The sequence below is a fragment of the Palaemon carinicauda genome, chromosome 33, assembly GCF_036898095.1.
Source record: "Palaemon carinicauda isolate YSFRI2023 chromosome 33, ASM3689809v2, whole genome shotgun sequence".
Lineage (NCBI taxonomy): Eukaryota > Metazoa > Arthropoda > Malacostraca > Decapoda > Palaemonidae > Palaemon > Palaemon carinicauda.
In genome coordinates, this window is record NC_090757.1 from 10,408,692 (window position 1) to 10,430,690 (window position 21,999).

The following is a 21,999-nucleotide window of genomic DNA, read 5'->3' on the forward strand; positions in this document are numbered from 1 at the left end:
CTGAAGGCTGCGCTGGTGCCTGGAATGAGGTTAAGCCTGGTCCTGACTGCATAGGAGGATCCTTGGAAGAGTCCAACGTCCTATAAGGACGTTTAATCGGAGGACTTTCAAACGTCTCTGGTGTATCCCAGTGACTACATCCAGGACGAGAACTAGCAGGACGTCGGTAGGCCTTATCATAGGTCCTCTTAAGAGGTCTGGAACCAAGCTTCCAGCCTCTTTTAGGCAAGGGGTCATCTGAAGATGACGAGAAACACTTAACCTCACCTTTCCATTGGTGAGGGTGAACGTCCTGGGAAGCGCCCACAGGTACGTTCGAGGGGACGTCTGCTCGTGTATTCAAGCCTTTCGTCTCCTTTCGACATTCCTTCTCCCAGGGGTTGGGGAGCTTGGAAGAGGTCTAGGACAAGGAGGACAACAGACGCGAGCAGGCGCACCCTCCACTGCACTTTTATCACTTTCACCTTTCAACTGCCTTACATCAGCCATCAGCTGTGTTCTATCCGCAGCAAGCGATTCCACTTTAGCGCCCAGCGCTTGAATCACCACTAGCATATCTTTGAGTGACGGCTCATTAGTAGTTGCAATAGTGGGATCAGGATCTACCACTACAGGGGAAGGAACAGGATTAATGACATGGGAAGATGAAAATTCTTTAGAAGAGCGAGAAGAACTCCGCCTCAATCTATCCCTTTTGAGTTTACGTCTGTACCTATCAAACTCAATCCATTCATCACACTCATCACAGCGATCTCCTAAATCACACTCTTTACCTCTGCAAGCAACACAGAGAGAATGGGGGTCAAATGAAGCTTTTGCCATTCGGGTCTTACACCCACTACTCACACATAACCTAAAAGTTATAGGGGGTGTAGCCATTTTGAAAATTTAAAGAGAAATCAGACAAGCAAAGGTCAAAAATCTTCTAATCCAAATCAAATTAAATAATATCCAAAGCGAGATCAAAAACAAGCGAGAGTCAACAACCAAAGTTTTGTACTTCACCAAAATAAGATCAATATTGACGACAGCAGAATTCACGTGTCGCCGCTAGCGACGGCAGAGAATACATGAGGGTTCCTGGAATGGTTCCCAGGTACCTCGCTAGGGCGCAGGGGTGGTACACCTGGCTATCCAATTGGCGATTGGTGCGAGTTTTGAATTTTCTGCCGTGACGTCAGACGTAAGCTATATATATAACTACCAGGTAAGTCTTATGTTTAAAAACACGCTTTACTACCTTTGTAGAAACTTTTCACTGCTTGCAACAACCTTCCACCAATTCCATATAACCTCTCATAGAATATATAAATGAAAGATATAATGGAAAAACTGTCTTTTGCAGGAATATGTATAAAACTTTCTATTTACAAGAATTAAGGACTGAATAAGTTTAACTATATTTTAAAACTATGGGAAAAATGCATAACCCTGGGTAGTGCCTCTGCAGAGAAAGACTAATAACTGTTCCAAGTTTTGTCTGTCTGGGTCATTTGGTAGTGGGACTGGAAATCTTCATGAATGCCCCTCGTATTATAGCAGGAAAGCATTTTTATAACCATGACTGTTAGCCTCGCAGCTGCTACGAACCCAAGGAAATATTTTCCTGAAACAGGCAGACAATTTTTAAGCTACCCAAAGTCAGCCTTAGAAGGTAGTCTACATACATACAATATACCAAGGTACTTTCCCCAATTTTGGGGGGTAGCAGACATCAAACAAATGAAACAAAAAAGGGGACGTCTCCTCTCTACATTCTTCCCAGCCTGACAAGGGACTCAACCGAGTTCAGCTGGTACTGCTAGGATGCCACAGCCCACCCTCCCACATTATCCACCACAGATGAAGCTTCATAACGCTGAATCCCCTACTGCTGCTACCTCCACGGTCATCTAAGGCACCGGAGGAAGCAGCAGGGCCTACCGGAACTGCGTCACAATCGCTCGCCATTCATTCCTATTTCTAGCACGCTCTCTTGCCTCTCTCACATCTATCCTCCTATCACCCAGAGCTTCCTTCACTCCATCCATCCACCCAAACCTTGGCCTTCCTCTTGTACTTCTCCCATCAACTCTTGCATTCATCACCTTCGTTAGCAGACAGCCATTTTCCATTCTCTCAACATGGCCAAACCACCTCAACACATTCTTATCCACTCTAGCTGCTAACTCATTTCTTACACCCGTTCTCACCCTCACTACTTCGTTCCTAACCCTATCTACTCGAGATACACCAGCCATACTCCTTAGACACTTCATCTCAAACACATTCAATTTCTGTCTCTCCGTCACTTTCATTCCCAACAACTCTGATCCGTACATCACAGTTGGTACAATCACTTTCTTATACAGAACTCTCTTTAAATTCAAGCCCAACTCTATTTTTTACTACTCCCTTAACTGCCCCCAACACTTTGCATCCTTCATTCACTCTCTGACGTACATCTGCTTCCACTCCACCATTTGCTGCAACAACAGACCCCAAGTACTTAAACTGATCCACCTCCTCAAGTAACTCTCCATTCAACTTGACATTCAACCTCGCACCACCTTCCCTTCTCGTACATCTCATAACCTTACTCTTAGCCATATTAACTCTCAACTTCCTTCTCTCATACACAATTCCAAATTCTATCACTAATTGGCCAAGCTTCTCTTCTGTGTCTGCAACCAGTACAGTATCATCCGCAAACAACAACTGATTTACCTCCCATTCATGGTCATTCTCGTCTAGTTTCAATCCTCGTCCAAGCACTCGAGCATTCACCTCTCTCACCATTCCATCAACATACAAGTTAAACAACCACAGTGACATCACACATCAATGTCTCAGTCCGACTCTCACCAGAAACCAATCGCTCACTTCATTTCCTATCCTAACACATGCTTTACTACCTTTGTAGAAACTTTTCACTGCTTGCAACAACCTTCCACCAACTCCATATAACCTCATCACATTCCACATTGCTTCCCTATCAATTCTATCATACGCTTTCTCCAGATCCATAAACACAACATACACATCCTTACCTTTTGCTAAATATTTCTCGCATATCTGCCTAACTGTAATAATCTGATTCATACAACTCCTACCTCTTCTAAAACCACCCTGTACTTCTAAGATTGCATTTTCTGTTTTATCCTTAATCCTATTAATCAGTACTCTACCATACACTTTTCCAACTACACTCAACAAACTAATACCCCTTGAATTACAACACTCATGCACATCTCCCTTACCCTTGTATAGTGGTAGAATACACGCACAACCCCAATCTACTGGTACCATTGACAACACAAAACACATATTAAACAATCTCACCAACCATTCAAGTACAGTCACACCCCCTTCCTTCAACATCGCAGCTCTCACAACATCCATACCAGATGCTTTTCCTACTCTCGTTTCATCTAGTGCTCTCCTCACTTCCTCTCTTGTAATATCTCTCTTATTCTCATCTTCCATCACCGGCACCTCAACACCTGCAACAGCAATTATATCTGCCTCCCTATTATCCTCAACATTCAGTAAACTTTCAAAATACTCTGCCTACCTTTTCCTTGCCTCCTCTCCTTTTAACAACCTTCCATTTCCATCTTTCACTGTCTCTTCAATTCTTCAACCAGCCTTCCTTACTCTGTTCACTTCTTTCCAAAACTTCTTATTCTCTTCATATGAATGACCCAATCCCTGACCCCACCTCAGGTTAGCTGCCCTCTTTGCCTCACTTACCTTGCGCTTTACTTCCACATTTTTCTCTCTATATCTTTCATACTTCTCTACACTATTACTCTGCAGCCATTCTTCAAAAGCCCTCTTTTTCTTTTCCACACATCAGTATATATAAATGATGTTCATGAATACCTATTTAAATGCTTGTTTAAAAAAATTTGAAATAAGCACCATAATGCAAGAACATTTTATATCTTATCACTAGTCACCACAGTACTGAACCTCACAAAACGTACAGCATTGTACCGTTACTTTCTCCTCATGTTTAACCCTCTGAGGGAATACCAATTGAGTGTGTTTTGCAGGGAATACTGCAGATTAAAACCATAAGTTTATTACAGTATCATTCTTTACAGAAGTTCGTCCCGATGAGTAACTTAAAGACGAGAGCTTTCCATTCTCGTCTAGATAGAAGTTGGAACAGTTTATTTGATCTAAACACAATTTGCATTCCATTGATGCAGAACCAACTTCAACTATAGAATTGATATCCTTATAAGCGAAGATTCCAGACATCTCTTTTCATGGAAGCTTTATGGTAAGGATGGGATCCAAGTCTAGATTATCTTCCTCTGCCGAAGAAGTATTCAACTCTTCATATCTGTTACCTGCAGCTTCTAGCAGACATAGCTGTATTATACAGTGAAGCTAACATGACAGCATTACTTTATATTCGAAAATGAGGGAACAAGTTGGAATACCAATTCCTGAAAGCTTAAACTAATTTGAGTGGAATAATCCCTCTACATCTGTCTATTCAATGGAAATACAATGTCCAAGCGGACCAGCTCTGATAAAAATGGAGTTTTTATGATAAAACAAAGTTTTATGAATACTTACCTGGCAGTTATATATACATAGCTAATTATCTCTATTTCGGCAGAATTTTTCTAAAACTAGGCAACCGCCTTGTGGTGGTTGGGTGGTAACACCCGTTAAAGGGTGGTAGGAGGAATCATTCCCGTTTTCTGTTCTTCAGTTCATCTATGCCCGACCTGTCTCCTGAGGGGAGGTGGGTGGGCCTTCGAATGTATATATAACTGCCAGGTAAGTATTCATAAAACTTTGTTTTATCATAAAAACTCCATTTTTACGAATAGAACTTACCTGGCAGTTATATATACATAGCTGATTAACACACTTGGAGGAGGGTGATAGACAGTAACATCGTTGGGGAAACAACCAAAAAAGTTGTAGGATAAATAAACACCTTGATTCCTTACCTGCTAAGGTAGCTGACTTCAAAGGTTCCTGCCTCTTGAGTCGCTTTCCCTTAGGAGTGTCAGCCAGGATGTGACCTGCAGTGCTGAAAACACTCAATCGAGTCTGTCAACGGGGTGAGACCAACAATCTGACTAGACTTCAGGACTACCTATTGCCCAAAATAAAAAACCGCAACTTTACCAAACCAACCACCTAACATTTGCAAAGTAGATAAAAATGATCTAACTAGACTGAGGTGACTGTACACAAGTCGAAGTCCTCAGACAACCAATAAAAAATACACCAACCTATGCACAAGTAAACAAAACTAAGGTTGAGGGGAGGTAGTAACTCCTTTGCCTAATACAGAAGCCGTAGCTACGTATGGTCCCAAGGTATAACATTTCTCATAATCCACCCTCACCTCTCTGAGGTAATGAGAGGCGAACACAGAGTTGCTCCTCCAGAATGTCGCATCCATAATTTGACGGAGCGACATGTTCTTGCGGTAAGCAAGCGAGGTCGCAATGGCCCTCACTTCGTGGGCTTGCACTTTTAAAAGTCCGAAGTGTTCCTCCTCACACAAGAGATGCGCTTCTCTTATCACTTCCCTCAGGAAAAAGGATAAAGCGTTCTTGGAAAGGGGCTTTTGAGGATCTTTCACAGAACACCACAGGGAGCTAGAAGAGCCTCTCACACTTTTTGTGCGAGACAAGTAGGTCTTGAGGGCTCGTACTGGACAGAGCAGCCTCTCTTGCTCTTGACCCACTAGGTTGGTCAAGTTAGGAACCTCAAAGGTCCTCGGCCAGGGCTTAGAAGGGTTCTCGTTCTTAGCGAGAAAGTCTAATCTCAAGGCACAAACTGCCCCATTCAGATTGAAGCCTACCTGTTTTTCAATTGCATGGACTTCACTAACTCTTTTAGCTGTTGCTAAGGCCAAAAGAAAGAGGGTCTTCTTGGTAACCTCCCTAAGGGGAGCCTGTGAGATGGGCTCAAATCTCTTGGTGCACAGAAATTTAAGAACTACATCAAGGTTCCAAGAAGGGGGCTTTAACTGGGTCTGCTTGGTCGTCTCAAAAGACTTCAAGAGGTCATGTAAGTCCTTGTCGCGAGACAAGTCCAAGCCTCTATGCCGACAGACGGAAGAGAGCATACTTTTGTACCCTTTGATAGTGGACACAGCTAGCTTAGCGTCCTGTCTGAGGTACAACAAGAAATCCGCAATCTGGCTCACAGAGGTAGTGGATGAGGAAATCTTGTGCTTCCTACACCAAGCCCTAAAAGTCTCCCACTTGGACTGGTAGACCCTCTGCGAAGAGACCCTCCTCGCTCTGGCGATAGCTTTCGCAGCTTGCGCTGAAAAGCCTCTCGATCTGACGAGCTTCTCGATAGTCTGAAGGCAGTCAGATTGAGAGCGAGGGGGTTTCGATGATATCTCTCGAAGTGGGGTTGTCTGAGCAGATTTGGACTTGCAGGGAGGCTTCTTGGAAAGTCCATCAACAAGTCCACCACCTCCGTGAACCATTCCCTCATCGGCCAGAACGGAGCTATCAGGATCATCCGTCCCGAATCGAGGAGGGCGAATTTCCTGACTACCAGATTGATGATCTTGAACGGGGGAAAAGCATAAGTGTCCATCCCCGTCCAATCCATCAAAAAGGCGTCTACTGCTATTGCCTCTCTGTCCGGAACTAGGGAGCAATAGATGGGGATCCTCTTGGATAAATTGGAGGCGAAAAGATCGATGAGGGGTCTCCCCCACAGCCTCCAGAGACTCTGACAGACCTGTTGGTTGAGGGTCCATTCTGTGGGAAGGACCTGCCCTTTCCTGCTGAGCATGTCCGCCCTCACATTCTTCTGTCCCTGAACAAACCTCGTCAGCAGGCTTATCCTGTTCTCCTTCGCCCAAAGAAGGAGCTCTCTTGCTGTCTCGAAGAGAGACAGAGAGTGAGTCCCTCCTTGCTTCCTGATGTAAGCAAGAGCTGTGGTGTTGTCTGAGTTGACCTCCACAATCTTCCCAGACACCAAGTCCTTGAAGGCCTTTAGCCCCAGAAAAATGGCCATCAGCTCCTTGTTGTTGATGTGCCATCCCATCTGAATTCCTTCCCAATAGCCTGAGACCTCCTTGCTTTCTAGTGTTGCCCCCCAGCCTGACTCTGATGCGTCTGAAAACAACACTAGGTCTGGGTTCTTCTTGTGTAAGGAGATCCCTTCCCCTAACAAGGTTGGGTCCAGCCACCACTTCAGAAGAGTCTTGACTTCTATTGGAATGGGGAAGGAAAAGGAGTCTTCCTGCATCTTTCTGTTCCATGTCTTCGAAAGAAAGTGCTGAAGAGGCCTTAGGTGGAGTCTCCCCAGAGAGACAAACAGTTCGAGGGAGGACAGAGTCCCCAGCAAACTCATCCACTCCTTCGCTGTGCATCTCTTCTTGTCCAGGAAAGTTCTGACTTTTACGAGACACTTGGCCTGTCTTTCCTGAGAGGGAGAAGCCCGAAAAAGAACTGAATTCAGAACTATCCCCAAATAGAGAATAGTCTGATTCGGTCTGATCTGAGACTTCTCCCTGTTGATGACCAGGCCTAGATCCTGAGCCATCATAAAAGTCTTCCGTAAATCCTCCAGACATTTCTCCCTCGATCGTGAACGAATCAGCCAATCGTCCAGATAGAAGGATATCCTTATCCCTTCCTGATGCAGCCAACCTGACACATTCGCCATTACCCTGGTGAAGACTTGAGGAGCCGTGCTGAGACCGAAGCAAAGAGCTCTGAATTGGAAGCACTTGCCCTCCATTACAAACCTCAGGTACTTCCTCGAAGTCGGATGGATGGGGACATGGAAATATGCGTCCTGCAAGTCGAGGGACACCATCCAGTCCCCTGGACGTACTGACGCCAGCACCGACTGAGTCGTCTCCATGGAGAACTTCGTCTTCTCCACAAATACGTTGAGCGCGCTGACATCCAGGACGGGTCTCCATCCGCCCGAGTTCTTGGGGACCAGAAACAGGCGATTGTAAAAGCCTGGGGAGACTAGATCCCGAACCGGTTCTATCGCCCCCTTGTCTAGCATTTGGTTGACAAGGTCTACTAGAGCCTTCTGTTTCCCAGGATCTGAGTACCGGGCTACTAAGGCCAGCGGAGCATCTGCGAGAGGAGGTTTTTTCAGAAAGGGGATCTTGTATCCTTCCTTGATGACTGAGAGGGACCAGGTGTCCGCCCCTCTCCTCTTCCAGGACTGCCAAAAACCTGACAGTCTTGCGCCTACCGTCTGGAGGAGACGAACTTCATTTCCTGGAGCGAGGTCTGAAAGAACCCCTGGTAGATCTTGGTCCTGAATCTTGCCTTCTCCCTCTAAAATCTGATCTTGAAGTAGTCCTGCCCCGAAAGGGCTGCTGGAATCTCCTTTCCTCCCGTTTCAAAGAAGAAGGAGGGGCTGCAAAGGGCTTACGAGCAGAACGAGATAAAAGGTCTTGGGTGGCTTTTTGGGCCAGAGAACGCGTAATGTCATTAACCAGAGACTCGGGAAAAAGATGTTGAGAGAGGGGGGCGTAAAGAAGCTCAGACTTTTGAGCATTGGTAACAGACCTAGAAGCAAAAGAGCAGAGCAGAGCTCTCTTCTTTAGGACCCCAGCTGAGAACAGAGCAGCCAACTCATTCGCCCCATCTCTGAGGGCCTTATCCATACAGGACATAATGCTCGTAAGGTCCCTAGATCCATCCATCTGTTCAGTTTTCCTTGCGAGAGTCCCAAGCGACCAGTCTAGGAAACTAAAAACCTCAAAGGCTCTAAAAATACCTTTGACGAGATGATCCAGCTCCGACATTGACCACATGACCTTGGCTGAGTTGAGAGCATGCCTTCTAGCAGAGTCCACTAAACCAGAGAAGTCACCCTTGGAGGAGGAAGGCACTCCCAGACCCAAAGGTTCTCCAGTTGCATACCACATACCCGCTCTTGAAGCAAGACGAGCTGGTGGAAACGAGAAGGAAGTCTTAACTGTTTGTCTCCGCTCCATCATCCAGTCATCAATCTTCGTGAGAGCCTTCTTTGCGGAGATAGACAGCTTCATCTTGATGAAGGCCGACTGTTTCTTGGCCTTCTTTCTGTTAAATTGGGACTGAGGAGATTGAGGGGCAGCAGGTTGGAATTCCTCTCCAAAAAGTTCAAGAAGGGAGCGAGAGAGAACTTTGTAATCTCCCACAGCATCGGCAGGATTATCATCGTCATCAGAAACATCCTCGAGGGCCTGATCCACATCTGCAATATCCTTCGAAAGAGAAGAATCCTTAGAACCCGACAAGGGCAAATCAAAGGCATCATCCTGCAAAAGACGGGTTGCATCCTGGAGTCCCGCGCTAGAAGAATCCTTGGAACGAGAGGCAGTATCGTCCCGAAGAGGCAGGGTGGTATCGCCCTGGGACCGAGAACGAGAGGCAGAGTCGCTCTGTCGCCGAGAGCGAGAGGCGGTATCGTCATGGCGGCGAGAATGAGAGGCGGTATCGTCGTGGCGGCGAGAATGAGAGGCGGTATCGTCGTGGCGTCGTGAACGAGAGGCGGTATCATCGTGGCGTCGAGAACTAGGGTCGGTATCGTCGTGGCGTCGTGAACGAGAGGAGGTATCGTCGTGGCGAAGCGAACGAGAGGAGGTATCGTCGTGGCGAAGCGAACGAGAGGAGGTATCGTCGTGTCGAAGCGAACGGGAGGCGGTATCGTCTTGGTATCGAGAACGAGAAGCAGCTTCGTTCGATAAGGTATCGTCCCGGTATCGAGAACGAGAAAACGTATCGCCCTGGTATCGCGAAGAAGCATCGCCTGGCGCAAGCACACATTCCTCATCCTGGCGTAGAGAGGGAGAAGTTCTCTTTAAAGAAGAACTCCGTTCTCTCTTAGAAGCAGACTTCTTAATCGGCAACGAGTCGTCTTTACGTCTGTCAGACTGGGCGTGAGGGCGGCTAAAGGCTTGTACTAAAGTCAAAAGTTGTTCCTGCATGACAGACATAAAGGATTTAGCAACATCAGCTGGGTCTTGCGGATCCGAAGGGGGGGGCTGACGAATAACACTCGTATCTTCGGCAGCAGGCTTCGTCCTTTTCACAGGCACGGAGTCGAAATCATCCTCCGACGGACAAGGTTCATAACTGCTAGAACCGGGAGAGAAAGAACGAGACCGTTCGTCGCGGTTCCATCTCCTCTTAGTAGGTCTTGAAGCTTCATACTTCCATTTACGTCTGGACGAATTCGGAGAAGAAAACAACACATCCGACTCGTCTTTCCCGTGACGGTCAAGAGCAGCCTGGGAATAGACAACAGGACTGTCTGAGGCGACGGCAGACCGAGGGTACGTACCTCTCACCCCCTTTCGGTCATCGACGTACCTTCTCCCTTGGTCCTGGGAGCTTGGTAGAGGTCTAGGCCTAGGGGTATGACAGATTCGGTCGGTCGCCACCTCCACTGCACTAACACAAGCACTTTCACTTTCCTTACCTTTAAAGGCCTCCAGCTGTTCTTTAATGGCCTTCAACTCGGCCGCCAGGCTAGCGTACCGAGGGTCATCCTTAGATACGGAACCTGTAGGAGGTGCAGGAGTTACTACCTCAAGGGAAGGATCAACTTCCAAAGAGGAATCAATAATAGGATCAATAGATAAATCTACGCTAAGTTCGTCTTCCTTACCACTAACAGACTTAGACTTAGACCTAGAAGCTCTCCTAACTCTATCGAGCTCTAGCTTACGCACATAGCGCTTCATAATTAACCAATCTTTCTCATCCAAAACCTTACATTCCCCGCACCTATTATCAAGGGCACAAACAAAACCCCTACAATGAGAACAAACAGTGTGAGGATCAACCGCCATTTTGGGTAGTCTCACCTTACATTCCTCATTCGCACAGATACGGTAATGACTCTTTTCACTCATAATGAAAAACAGCAAAAAAAAGCTAAGAGAAAACAAAATACAACGATCGCCAAAACCCCAAATCAGAGTACTTCACCAAAAAAAGCAGACTGGTACACCGAGCAGGGAAATCGAAGAAAAAACTCTTAATGACGGACCAACGTGTTATCGATCCGGCCGGCAGAGATGAACTGAAGAACAGAAAACGGGAATGATTCCTCCTACCACCCTTTAACGGGTGTTACCACCCAACCACCACAAGGCGGTTGCCTAGTTTTAGAAAAATTCTGCCGAAATAGAGATAATTAGCTATGTATATATAACTGCCAGGTAAGTTCTATTCGTAAAAACATAACTTCCAAATGAATGGTTTCTGCATCTGCTAAGAGTGTCTGGAGATTTGGAATTGGTTTGGAAGAGCTAATGTAAATATGTTTGCAACACCAGTTAAAAAATAAGATGAGGTGTGTTTTGCATATTAGTTTCCAATCCTTTAGCATAGAAGGTGGATGCCATTCTACAAGACTGTTCAAATCTTGATCTGTACTAATTCCACCTCTCTCCATGGTTCAAACGATGAAAAGTTCAGTATCTATGAAAGCAGGATAACCCTAGAGGGTCCCTCCCAGTTGCAAACAATCTGTTTATAGATCTGCAGCCTCTGCTGTCAAAATGTCCAAGGAGGTTGCTGTACAAGAGCAATTTTCCAAGACAACCGGTTTCGAAGTCGGTAAACCTAAACCTGTGCGTGCTAAATCTAACCACATGAAAACTAACCATCGTATTATCCAAGAAAAAAGTTTATCAAAGTCCTCATGATTGTTAGGTTCCAAAAGGCAGATAAATCGTAATTTTTATCAAGATAATGGAATAATTATATTGCTTGGTGCAAATCAAGGAATGTTTCAGTGACCAAAATTTGTTTGGATAATATTATCAAGTTTTGCTTTTCCTTTTTCATGAAATTTTTTCTTTATATATCAAGAGGTATATATCCATGTTGAATACCCAAAAACTAGGCTTGGATTTACCCACTGCACAGTATTATTGCCCAAGTATTTAGTTCTTTTAGCCAAAAAGCCTTGCTTGTCAGAGGAATTTATTGGTATCTAATCGTAACATTACAATATTTAAAAGGTTATCATTTTGAACCTTTGAAAGATCTTTCTGTTAATGAGCTCATAGCTAAGATACCTTTCCTAACAGCTAATGTATAACTGCAAAGATATTTCCTAATAGCTAAATGTATAACTAAACTACAAGACATTTCTTATGTAGGTTTTCAAGGAAATAAGAGGGGTTTACCCATTGTTGCAAAAACATGAGCATTATTTTTGTAAAAGAATTTACTATTTTTTGAGGTGATATGGCACACTAATCCAAATACTGAAACCAGGAGGATAGTAACTACAAAACTAAAAGAACTAATATCTAAGTTGTAGGATAAAACATGCAGTGTTATCCAGCTAGTGAATTTTCTATCCATTTTGTTATAGCATTAAGTTTTTAATACTAACATCGAAGTTAGGCACTATTATAAACTACTTAGTATGACATCCTAGTTTCACTTCTTACCTCTACAAGCTCTGCTAATTCCTTGGCTTCTTTAACCATCTCGTCTAATAGTTTATTCTCCTCTTTTAACTGTGCAACCTCTTCTTTGAGGCATTTATTCTCTTCGGCTAATTTTTCATTTTCAATCAATGTTTCTTCTAGAGCCTCTCTTCTTTTCTCTGCTAATTCCTCCCAATATTCAGCTGGTGGAGATTCTGAAAAATAAAAATTAAAACATCAAAAGTAAATGTACACATTTCTCATCAGTATTCTTAAAAAAATGTATTACATTTATTTACCAAGGCACTTCCCTCTACTTTGGGATTAGCCAACATAGAAAAAGGTTACTTTTCTTCTCTTAGCTCCTCCCAGCCTGACAAGGGATTCAGCAGAGTTTGGTTGGTACTGATGGGTACCACAGCCCACCATCCCCTATTATCCACTACATACAACAGAGTATTTTGTTAGGCTGGAGGAACGTTGAGGGTAGAGGTCCCCTTTTTGTTTTTGTTTCATTTGTTGATGTCGGCTACCCCCCAGAATTGGGGGAAGTGCCTTAGTATATGTATGTATGTACAACAGAGTATTTTCAGTGAATATTCATCGAATTAGTATCAAAATTGCCACAAGCTATGGAAAAAAACCCAAATGTTGGGTCTATATCTCGTACATCTTTCTTTTGGCATACCATAATCAAAACTCGCTGTTTAAACTGAGAGTAGGCATGTGTGTGCATATGCATGCACAAAATAGAGATGGTTCCATATAATCTACTCCATAATGCTTCAAATTTACAATAACTCCACATCCTCCAACTTCATGAATATGATCATTATTATTCTAAGAAAATCTTGTCATATATCTATGTATGTTACCTGCAAGTCCTTTGCCCAATTTAGTGTGTTATTGCAGTTCCCTTCTACAAACTTTATACTGGTAACACTATAATTTAGCCATGAAGTCAAGAAGGGAAGATTTGTGACAAACCCCTTTAAACATTTAAAAATTGTGTTGCTAGTAAAATAAAACAGCTTATTATCTTCTACAATAGAAAAAATATTAACATGAATTAACTAAGCTTAAATTCTTTATTGCGTCATCAATGGATATACAGGTATTGCTCGACTTACGACCTATGCGACATACGACTATTCAACTTTACGACCATTTTTTCAGGGTGATGACGTCACAAGTTTATCGGAAATAGGATGAATATTTCCTTGAAAATAATCTATTTTCTTGTATACATATAAAATGATTTATCTTGGTAAATTATTATTTTCTTTTATTGTTAATATTCAATATTTATTTTCAGTTAAAAATACATTAAGAAAAGTTTTAATATCTGTCGAGTTCATATGTCTGGTGACGTCACATCAACGGCGGAAAGCTTCTGGGCAATAGAGTGATTTCCTTCCAATAGGCTAACGATTAATATTAGTATTTCCATTATCGAAATGTTAAATAACGATAAAAAGTATTTTGAGGGTTTGTATTGGTTATCATGAGTACTACATAGTGTAAATTTGACTGTACGCTACTTTTTTAATCTCTGATAATGGATCGATATTTATCTAAAGAAAATATACTATTAGGGCAAATATTTTCTTGAAAATAATATATTTCCTTTTACATTATAAAAATAAAATACTTTTGTTTGTTAAGTTAGTATTTTCTTTTCATTTCTTGCGAGAAACAAAGAAAATGAATTTACATATTTTGCAAGTCATTCTTCGTATACTGTACGTCACGTGTCTTGTGACATCATGTATCTGGCGGAAGCGCGCTAACAAACTGAATGATTTCCTTTCATTGTTACCGAGTAATCTTATTACAGCATTCCCATCATCGAAACACCCAGTAACGATATCAAGTGTTTTAGTGGTCTGTATCATTAGTTATAAGATTAGTACAACTTACCGTAAATTTAAGAAAAAATATCTGAGGACATCATATTTCTGGCGGAAGGCGAGAGGCAAATCAAGTGATTTCCTTCCGATGCGTTACTATTCCCATAATCGAAACATTGAATAATGATATATAGAATTTTTTAATAATTTTCAAAAAGAATATGAAGATACAACTGAATTAAAAACAAAATACAGAGAGAGAGAGAGAGAGAGAGAGAGGAGAGAGAGAGAGAGAGAGAGAGAGAGAGAGAGTGTGTATTCCTTTTATAACTAATAATAAGGTCTATAAACGAACTGTATGGAAAATGAGATACCCTATAACATATTGGCGCTGATGTAATATGCATTATGAAGAAATTTCGAATGTCAAGAAAATTATATAAATGTGTTATTCGCACTATATATATGTGCTCATAATAGTAAAACGGCAGCGTGACCTTGAGATCAGCTGATGCCAACCGAAAGTAAATCAAAAGTATTTGTTGATTATTGATATGCTGAAGAAATTGAAAAATAAAATATAAACGTTCTTTAATAAACCACAATTAAACACTAATGTCTAATGAAATATAAAGGCTTAATATTGAACTAGAATACTGTATGAAGCTTTAAAAATGAACTATCCGTATGCGATTGCGAGCACACACGTACACACAGAAGGAGCTACAACGATTTCGCATTATACCTAATGATTAGACGAACTGTATGGAAACTGATTTCCTGTAACATATTGGCGTTGATGTAATATTCCTCATGAAGATATTTCTAATAAGTTAAGAAATGATAAAAAAATATGCCATACGTATGTATGCCATATTTTGATACGGTAGGTAGATGCACTTTCAGATCAGCTGATCATAACCAAAGGTAAACAAAATTTTCAGTACTCGATTGTAAAATGCTTCCAAAATTGATAGATAGAATACAAAAATGCATTTATAGAGCATATGATATCCTATGCAACAAGAAAATGGAATAATGATACAGTAAGAAAATATTGACAAAATATGATCCAAATGATTGCCGAATTATAACGTATCAAAATAAATCTACGGAAACTTCACTTTTTTAAGTTCGACATACGGCGAACTCGACTTACGACTCATCTCTCGGTCGTAAGTCGGCGACTACCTGTAGTTGGTCTGTGGCTCTTTAAAATTTCTTGTTAGCACATACAGTACATGAATGGTAATATTAAACCTTATAATAATTACTCTTTTGGAAAAGTACTTCGATAAAAATGCAGAAATTTTTCAGTATACAGTACTGTACATTTAATTTAAGCTAATGTCAATATGAATCTTTTTTTTTTTATTAATAGGCTCGAGCTCCATGCGTCATTAATAGAAACCTAATATTTTGTTTGAACAGATTTGGAATTCCTTTTTGGTAACAACCGTTACCAGTTTTAACCTTATAATTAACAATTAATTATTCTAATATTTTTGCTCAGTGAACAAATTTTCTCCATTCCTAAATCTGGCTAGTTCTTCCAATTTATTTAGTTTTCTAAAAATTTCTCATTTTCATTAAACTTATTCCACTATATTTTTATGCATGTATATTACAGTAACCTCTTTAATTTTCTTAAACTTTTACAAAATAATTTAACCCTGGTAAAAAGATCAAACGAGTGTTTAAGGTAACATTTACCATACATTACTTACATTAAAGAATAATTGAAACTATCTGTAAAGGGCTCAAAATTCAAAAGGAACTCTTTCCTTAGGTATGTATTTGAAAACTAGAACAATAAAAACTTCTCTCAATAAACACGCATGCAGAGAAATTAAACTTCGCTTACATTCCTCTTTCTACTAATAGCGTAGCTACAATGATCCCCTATCTCAAACTATCATCTTGTATTACAGCAGCACCGCATCCAGTTCTTAATACCATCGTACATTTTTAAAAGAGTACTGCAATGTAATTTTTTAAACTTTTTGGTTGTCTGCTCTGTCATTAATTGTACAGGGCTGTTTAAAATAATTTCCATTTCCTTTTACTGGTTTAGAAAATCTATGTCTATGCAATACTTCTATCGAGCTACTTCAAGCACAGTTTAAACTTTAGGAGTTTTTCACAATTTTCTTCAAATGTTACATTTCTTGCAAGAATTCCGTATCAAACTAAATTTTCCTCATAGCATTTACACATCTCTGTCTTTTCCTTTAGGTCCTAAGCATCAGATTCCTTTATCTTTTATCTAATCATAATGTCAAGATATGTTTTGGGAAGTCTGCATCTTCCTAAAACTTTCAGTATATAGAATAACACTAGTAGCATCAAGGTTTTACAAAATGTCATTATCATTTGGTCTTAGTACCATACGTAGTTTTTATAATGCAGATTCTCACATATCTATTATATGCCAGACCTCATTCATGTATGGTAACATTACTCAAAAACCAAATGCCCTAATAGGCATCTACAAAATTTAAAAAAAGAAAAAAAATAGGTTTATAAAAGGGATTATCAGCATTTTATATAAGACCTTTTAACTTATATTGATTCTAAGGTTCACCTTCTTCCAACATCTAAAAACCTCAACACTACTCTAAAACTGAGTCTGTAGAGTATACTGTATCATATTTACAGGGCTATATTTCATCCACTCTCATTATTTCTTGATGTGATAAAACTCATTGAATCTAAAGCTGTAATGTACTTGAAGGGCTCCATATTCCCCTCCCCAGTGCTGCATAAGAAAATGAAGTGAAATGATATACAAAATGGATAAAGGGGAAACACAAAATATGCAAGAAAACAAAGGACACACAAAGGATATAGGTAAAAGTTGTGTGAATAGCACATAGGTAGTAGGTTGGCCAGGACACCAGCCACCCATTGAGATACTACAGCTGAAAGTCATGGGGGTACTTTGACTGGCAAGACAGTACTACATTGGATCCCCCTCTGGTTACAGTTCACTTTCCCTTCCCCTACACACACAGTAAATAGTCTGGCCTATTCTTTTCATATTCTCCTCTGTCCTCGTACACCTGAAAACACTAAGATTAACAAAATTCTTCTTCACCTAAGGGGTTACTGTACTGTAATTGTTCAGTGGCCACTTTCCTCTTGGTAAGGGTAGAAGACACTCTATCTATGGTAAGCAGCTCTTCTAGGAGAAGGACACTCCAAAATCACCATTGTACTCCATTCTTGGGTAGTGCCACAGCCCCTGTGCCATGGCCTTCCACTGTTTTGGGTTAGAGTTCCCTTGCTTGAGGGTATAATCAGGAACACTATTCTATCTAATTTCTCTTCCTCTTGTTTAGTTAACGTTTCTATAGCTTATATAGGAAATATTTATTTAAATGTTGCTACTGTTCTTAGAATTTTTTATTTTCCTCATTTTCTTTCCTCACTGGGTATTTTCCCTGCTGGGGGCCCTAAGCTTATAGCATCCTGCTTTTCCAACTAGGGTTGTAGCTTAGCAAGTAACAATAATAATAATAATAATAATAATAATAATAATAATAATAATAATAATAATAATAATAATAATACAGCAAAACAAAGGAAAGCATAGCAACATTTGAATACTGTTCACTATATTAAGATGTAGAATAAGCAAATACACATAAGGAAATCCTTAGGAATTTTTAAGGGCTACAGACTACAACATGCAGCAAAATGATAATCAACCCATATTAAACATAACCTCTACCTCACAGTCATAGTAGTACTTCAATTGTTAAGAGTTACCATAAAAATCTAATGGTTTCATATTTAGGGGCTGCTAGACCCCTTTATGGTATCGAAAATAAATTCTAATTCACTTACCACTTGTTAACATATTCATTATTCTTTCAGATTCACAGCTGCCAGATGATTGGGTCTCTTGATTCTTTGGTACACTTGAATCTTTCGACATTTCATCAGTCTGAACAGCCACGGTAAGTTGCATCTTCTGCTTCTTACGCAGGGGTAGCGAGTCTTCAAAAATTCCATCTGTTCGCTTGTGTTTCATTGGAGCACAATTTTCATCACTGAAAGAGATTATACTTCCTAAGAATTAATTTAATTTGAGCAGAGTTATTCTCTTTCATCCCAACATTGGATGCATTTTGCTGAACATATATATTAAAGTTGAAACTTAAAACTATTCTATACTCACATGACAAATCAGCATAGCAGTTAATATCTAAATCAAAGGATAACTATTTGATAAAATAAAAAAAAATACAGATTCCAACAACAAATCTCAGCATAGTACAGTTTTCATATCAAAATGAACCTGTACCTGATATCACAACACGTGTCAACTGAAATTGACAGTCAAATGCCCAAGTACAGACACTCCAATCAATTAAGGATAATGCAGACGGGGATGCCAAACACCTGTAAATAAACCTACCATTACATAGGCATTAAATGCCAAACTGCAACCCTAGTTGAAAAATATTTGAAAAAAAATCTGGTTGTTATTGAAGATAATTGCTAGCTAGGCTGCGTTCAACATCAGATTTTCTTTATCTCTCATTTCTGTTCTTCAAATGACAAGTCATAAATGAAGTTTCTAACACTACTAGGAATGTATTCCTAGTCCTTCTAGTATTTTCACTTCATTAGAATGTTTTGCACATTACTTCACATTCATCTTCTGCTGATATGATCATGGCAAAAGGACTTTCTTACAATACAGTATACAGTACCCTAACTCTTTCCACCAACTCACTACATTTCCGGACAAAATTCACACATCAATAGAAGATGGGTGTATTCAGTGATCCTCAAATCATACTGATAATAAAACTGTAAAGACCTGGGACAGTTTCCCCAATAAACACAGTGCACGCTTTATACAAGCTATCCTTTTAAGAAAAGCACACAATCAGAAATACAGATGATAAAATGGAGTTTTTATGATAAAACAAAGTTTTATGAATACTTACCTGGCAGTTTTATATATATATAGCCGAGTCTCCGACTTCGGCAGAATTTAATCGAAAATCGCGGCAACCGCCTTGTGGTGGTTCTGTGGTTAGATGGTTAACAACCCTTACAGGGTGGTACCTGGAATCATTCCCGTTTTCTGTTCCTCAGATTATCTTTGCCCGACCTGTCTCCTGAGGAGAGGTGAGTGGGCTTTAAAATATATATATAACTGCCAGGTAAGTATTCATAAAACTTTGTTTTATCATAAAAATCAAAAATTTTAAGTAATTTTTATTTTTCCTAACATACTAACCGAGAACTACTTTCTTTGGAGTCACTTGTGATCTCTCTCTTTCGACCAAGGTTTTCGCGCCGTTACCCCCCTACTCCGTTCTCTACATAGGCCTACCCCCGCCACCAAGGAATGCGCCCCGAGGGCAGGATTAGGGCAGGTCACTGCCTCTCCGGGTCATTCTCCTCATTAAGTTCGTCGTATAGCCCAACCTGGCAATGGAAGGATGGCACTCGGGGACGGAAGGGAGGGCCATTACCCGAAAGTAGTTCTCGGTAAGTATGTTAGGAAAAAAAAAAATTACTTAAAATTTTTGATTTGTTCCAACACAAATACTTACCTCGAACTACTTTCTTTGGAGACTTATACTTTAGGAGGCGGGAGTGCTATTCTGACACTTGACTTGGCACGTAGGGCCTAGAGGGCTATGGAATGCGGGGGCCTATCAGAGTGCGGGAGTGAGGGTAACTGCGCAACCTTACGCTATTAACTAAGACTCACCTCTTAATAAATTCTTCTGACGATTTCCTCCGAAGTGTAGTCGCGAAGAATGTGTTCATCGTTGGGGACAGCCTCTGGCCTTACCGCTACACAGCTTGGAGGGCGGCAATGACTGTCCCAATGGAGAACCCGTCCAAGGATTTCCTTGAATAATCCTTGAGGTAGTGGGCAGTAAAGGTTGACTGGTGCGACCAAGTGCCTGCCTGTAGGATCTGCCCCACCGCCATGTTTCTCTCAAAGGCCAAGGAGGTGCTCAGACCCCTGATGTCATGGGGCCGGGGAGTGCCTGGCACTGCCATTTTATCCTCTTCATAGGTTCTAGCGATGACTTGTCTCAGCCAGAAGGAAATGGTGTTCTTGGAAACTTGCTTTCTATTAACACCTGTGGAAACGAAGAGGTTTTTGATACCTGGTCGGAGATGAGCTGTCCTTTCCAGGTATTTCCCGAGCGTCCGTACTGGGCATAACTTCAAATCCTCCGTAATGCCCGTCTTGGGAATGGCAGGAATTGAGAAACCTTCAAACCTCGGGTCCCAGACTGCTGGGTTCTGAGTCTTAGCCACAAAGGAGGGTACGAACCTGAAGGATACTTCTTTCCACCCTTTGGAGTGCGAAACGTCGTAAGACAGACCATGGATCTCGCCCACTCTCTTAGCGGAAGCTAAGGCTAGCAAGAAAACGGTCTTGAGGGTGAGATCCTTGTCTCCGATATCTTTCAGGGGTTCAAAGGGGGGACGACTTAGCATCTTCAAGACCTTGGCTAAGTCCCACCTGGGCACTCTACTAGCTTGAGGGGGGCAGGATTGCTCGAAACTCCTGATCCGCATCGCTATGTGTCTCGAGGTCCCCAGGTCGATGCCCTTCAGGAGGAAGACTTGGCCTAAAGCGGCTCGAACTCCTTTAATGGCTGGAATTGACATTCCTACTTTATCTCTAAGATACACCAGAAACTCCGCTATGTCCGGGACCGAAGCTTTAAGAGGTCTAATGTGTTTCTCCGAGCACCACTTCGTGAAGGAGGCCCACTTCGCCTGGTGTACCGCGGTCGAGGATCTCCTCAGGTATAGGGACATTCTCTTAGCTGTGGTGGCGGAGTACCCCTCCTTCTTCAGGAGCCGCTCGATAGTCTCCAGGCGTGAAGGCGAAGAGAGAGAGGGTTGTCGTGGAGCTTGAAGAAGTGCGGTTGGTGCAGGAGGTCTGACCTGGCGGGCAGAGGCCAAGGTAGTTGGCTCGCTAGGTCCTTTAGGTCCTCGAACCACTCTCTCTCCGGCCACCAGGGCGCTACCCAAGTCATCTTTAGGTTTCGGGCGGCCCTTACTCTGTTGAGCACCTGTCTTATCAACGTGAAGGGGGGGAAAGCGTACACATCCAGGTTGTCCCACTTGTGCTGGAAGGCGTCTTCTAGGGCTGCATTTTGGTCTGGGACCGGGGAGCAATAGACAGGCAGTTGGGCATTGAGCTTTGTTGCAAAGAGGTCCATCACCGGGGAGCCCCAACGTTGAATGATGAGTCTGGCTACTTCTGGGTGTAGAGACCACTCTGTCCCCACTATTTGACCCATTCTGCTGAGGCCGTCGGCCAGAACGTTTTTCTTCCCGGGGATGAACCTTGCCAGCAGCACCACTTGTTGTTCGTCTGCCCAATTCAGGATGTCTATGGCGAGGTCGCACAGCTCCTTCGATCTCATGCCCCCTTGCTTCTTTATGTAGGCCACTACCGTGGCGTTGTCGCACATTAACGCCAAGGTGTTTCCCTTTAGACGACTTGCAAAGTGAAGACACGCCTTCTGAACTGCTCTTAGTTCTAGGACATTGATGTGTAGACGCTTTTCGCTTTCCGACCAGGTACCCCGTGCCGTCCCTTCTAGAAGGTGGGCTCCCCACCCTTGGTTGGAGGCGTCTGTGAACAGGAGGTACTCGGGGGGACTGGACCCGAGGGGCATCCCCTTGAGGGAGTTCGACTGGCAGTGCCACCATTCCAGGGAGGTTCTCGTGTCTGGAAGGACTGGAACTAACGTTTTC

General features: G+C 42.1%; 1 protein-coding gene across 1 annotated transcript in view; it reads right to left on the reverse strand.

Annotated features, from left to right (window-relative positions):
• The window catches only part of LOC137626064 (geminin-like), a 130,725-nt gene that overhangs the window by 9,755 nt on the left and 98,971 nt on the right, over nucleotides 1-21,999 (reverse strand). Inside the window, exon 4 of the mRNA XM_068357145.1 lies at nucleotides 12,413-12,606. Coding sequence (XP_068213246.1) covers nucleotides 12,413-12,606 — 194 coding nt within the window. The remainder of the gene's footprint in view (nucleotides 1-12,412; nucleotides 12,607-21,999) is intronic.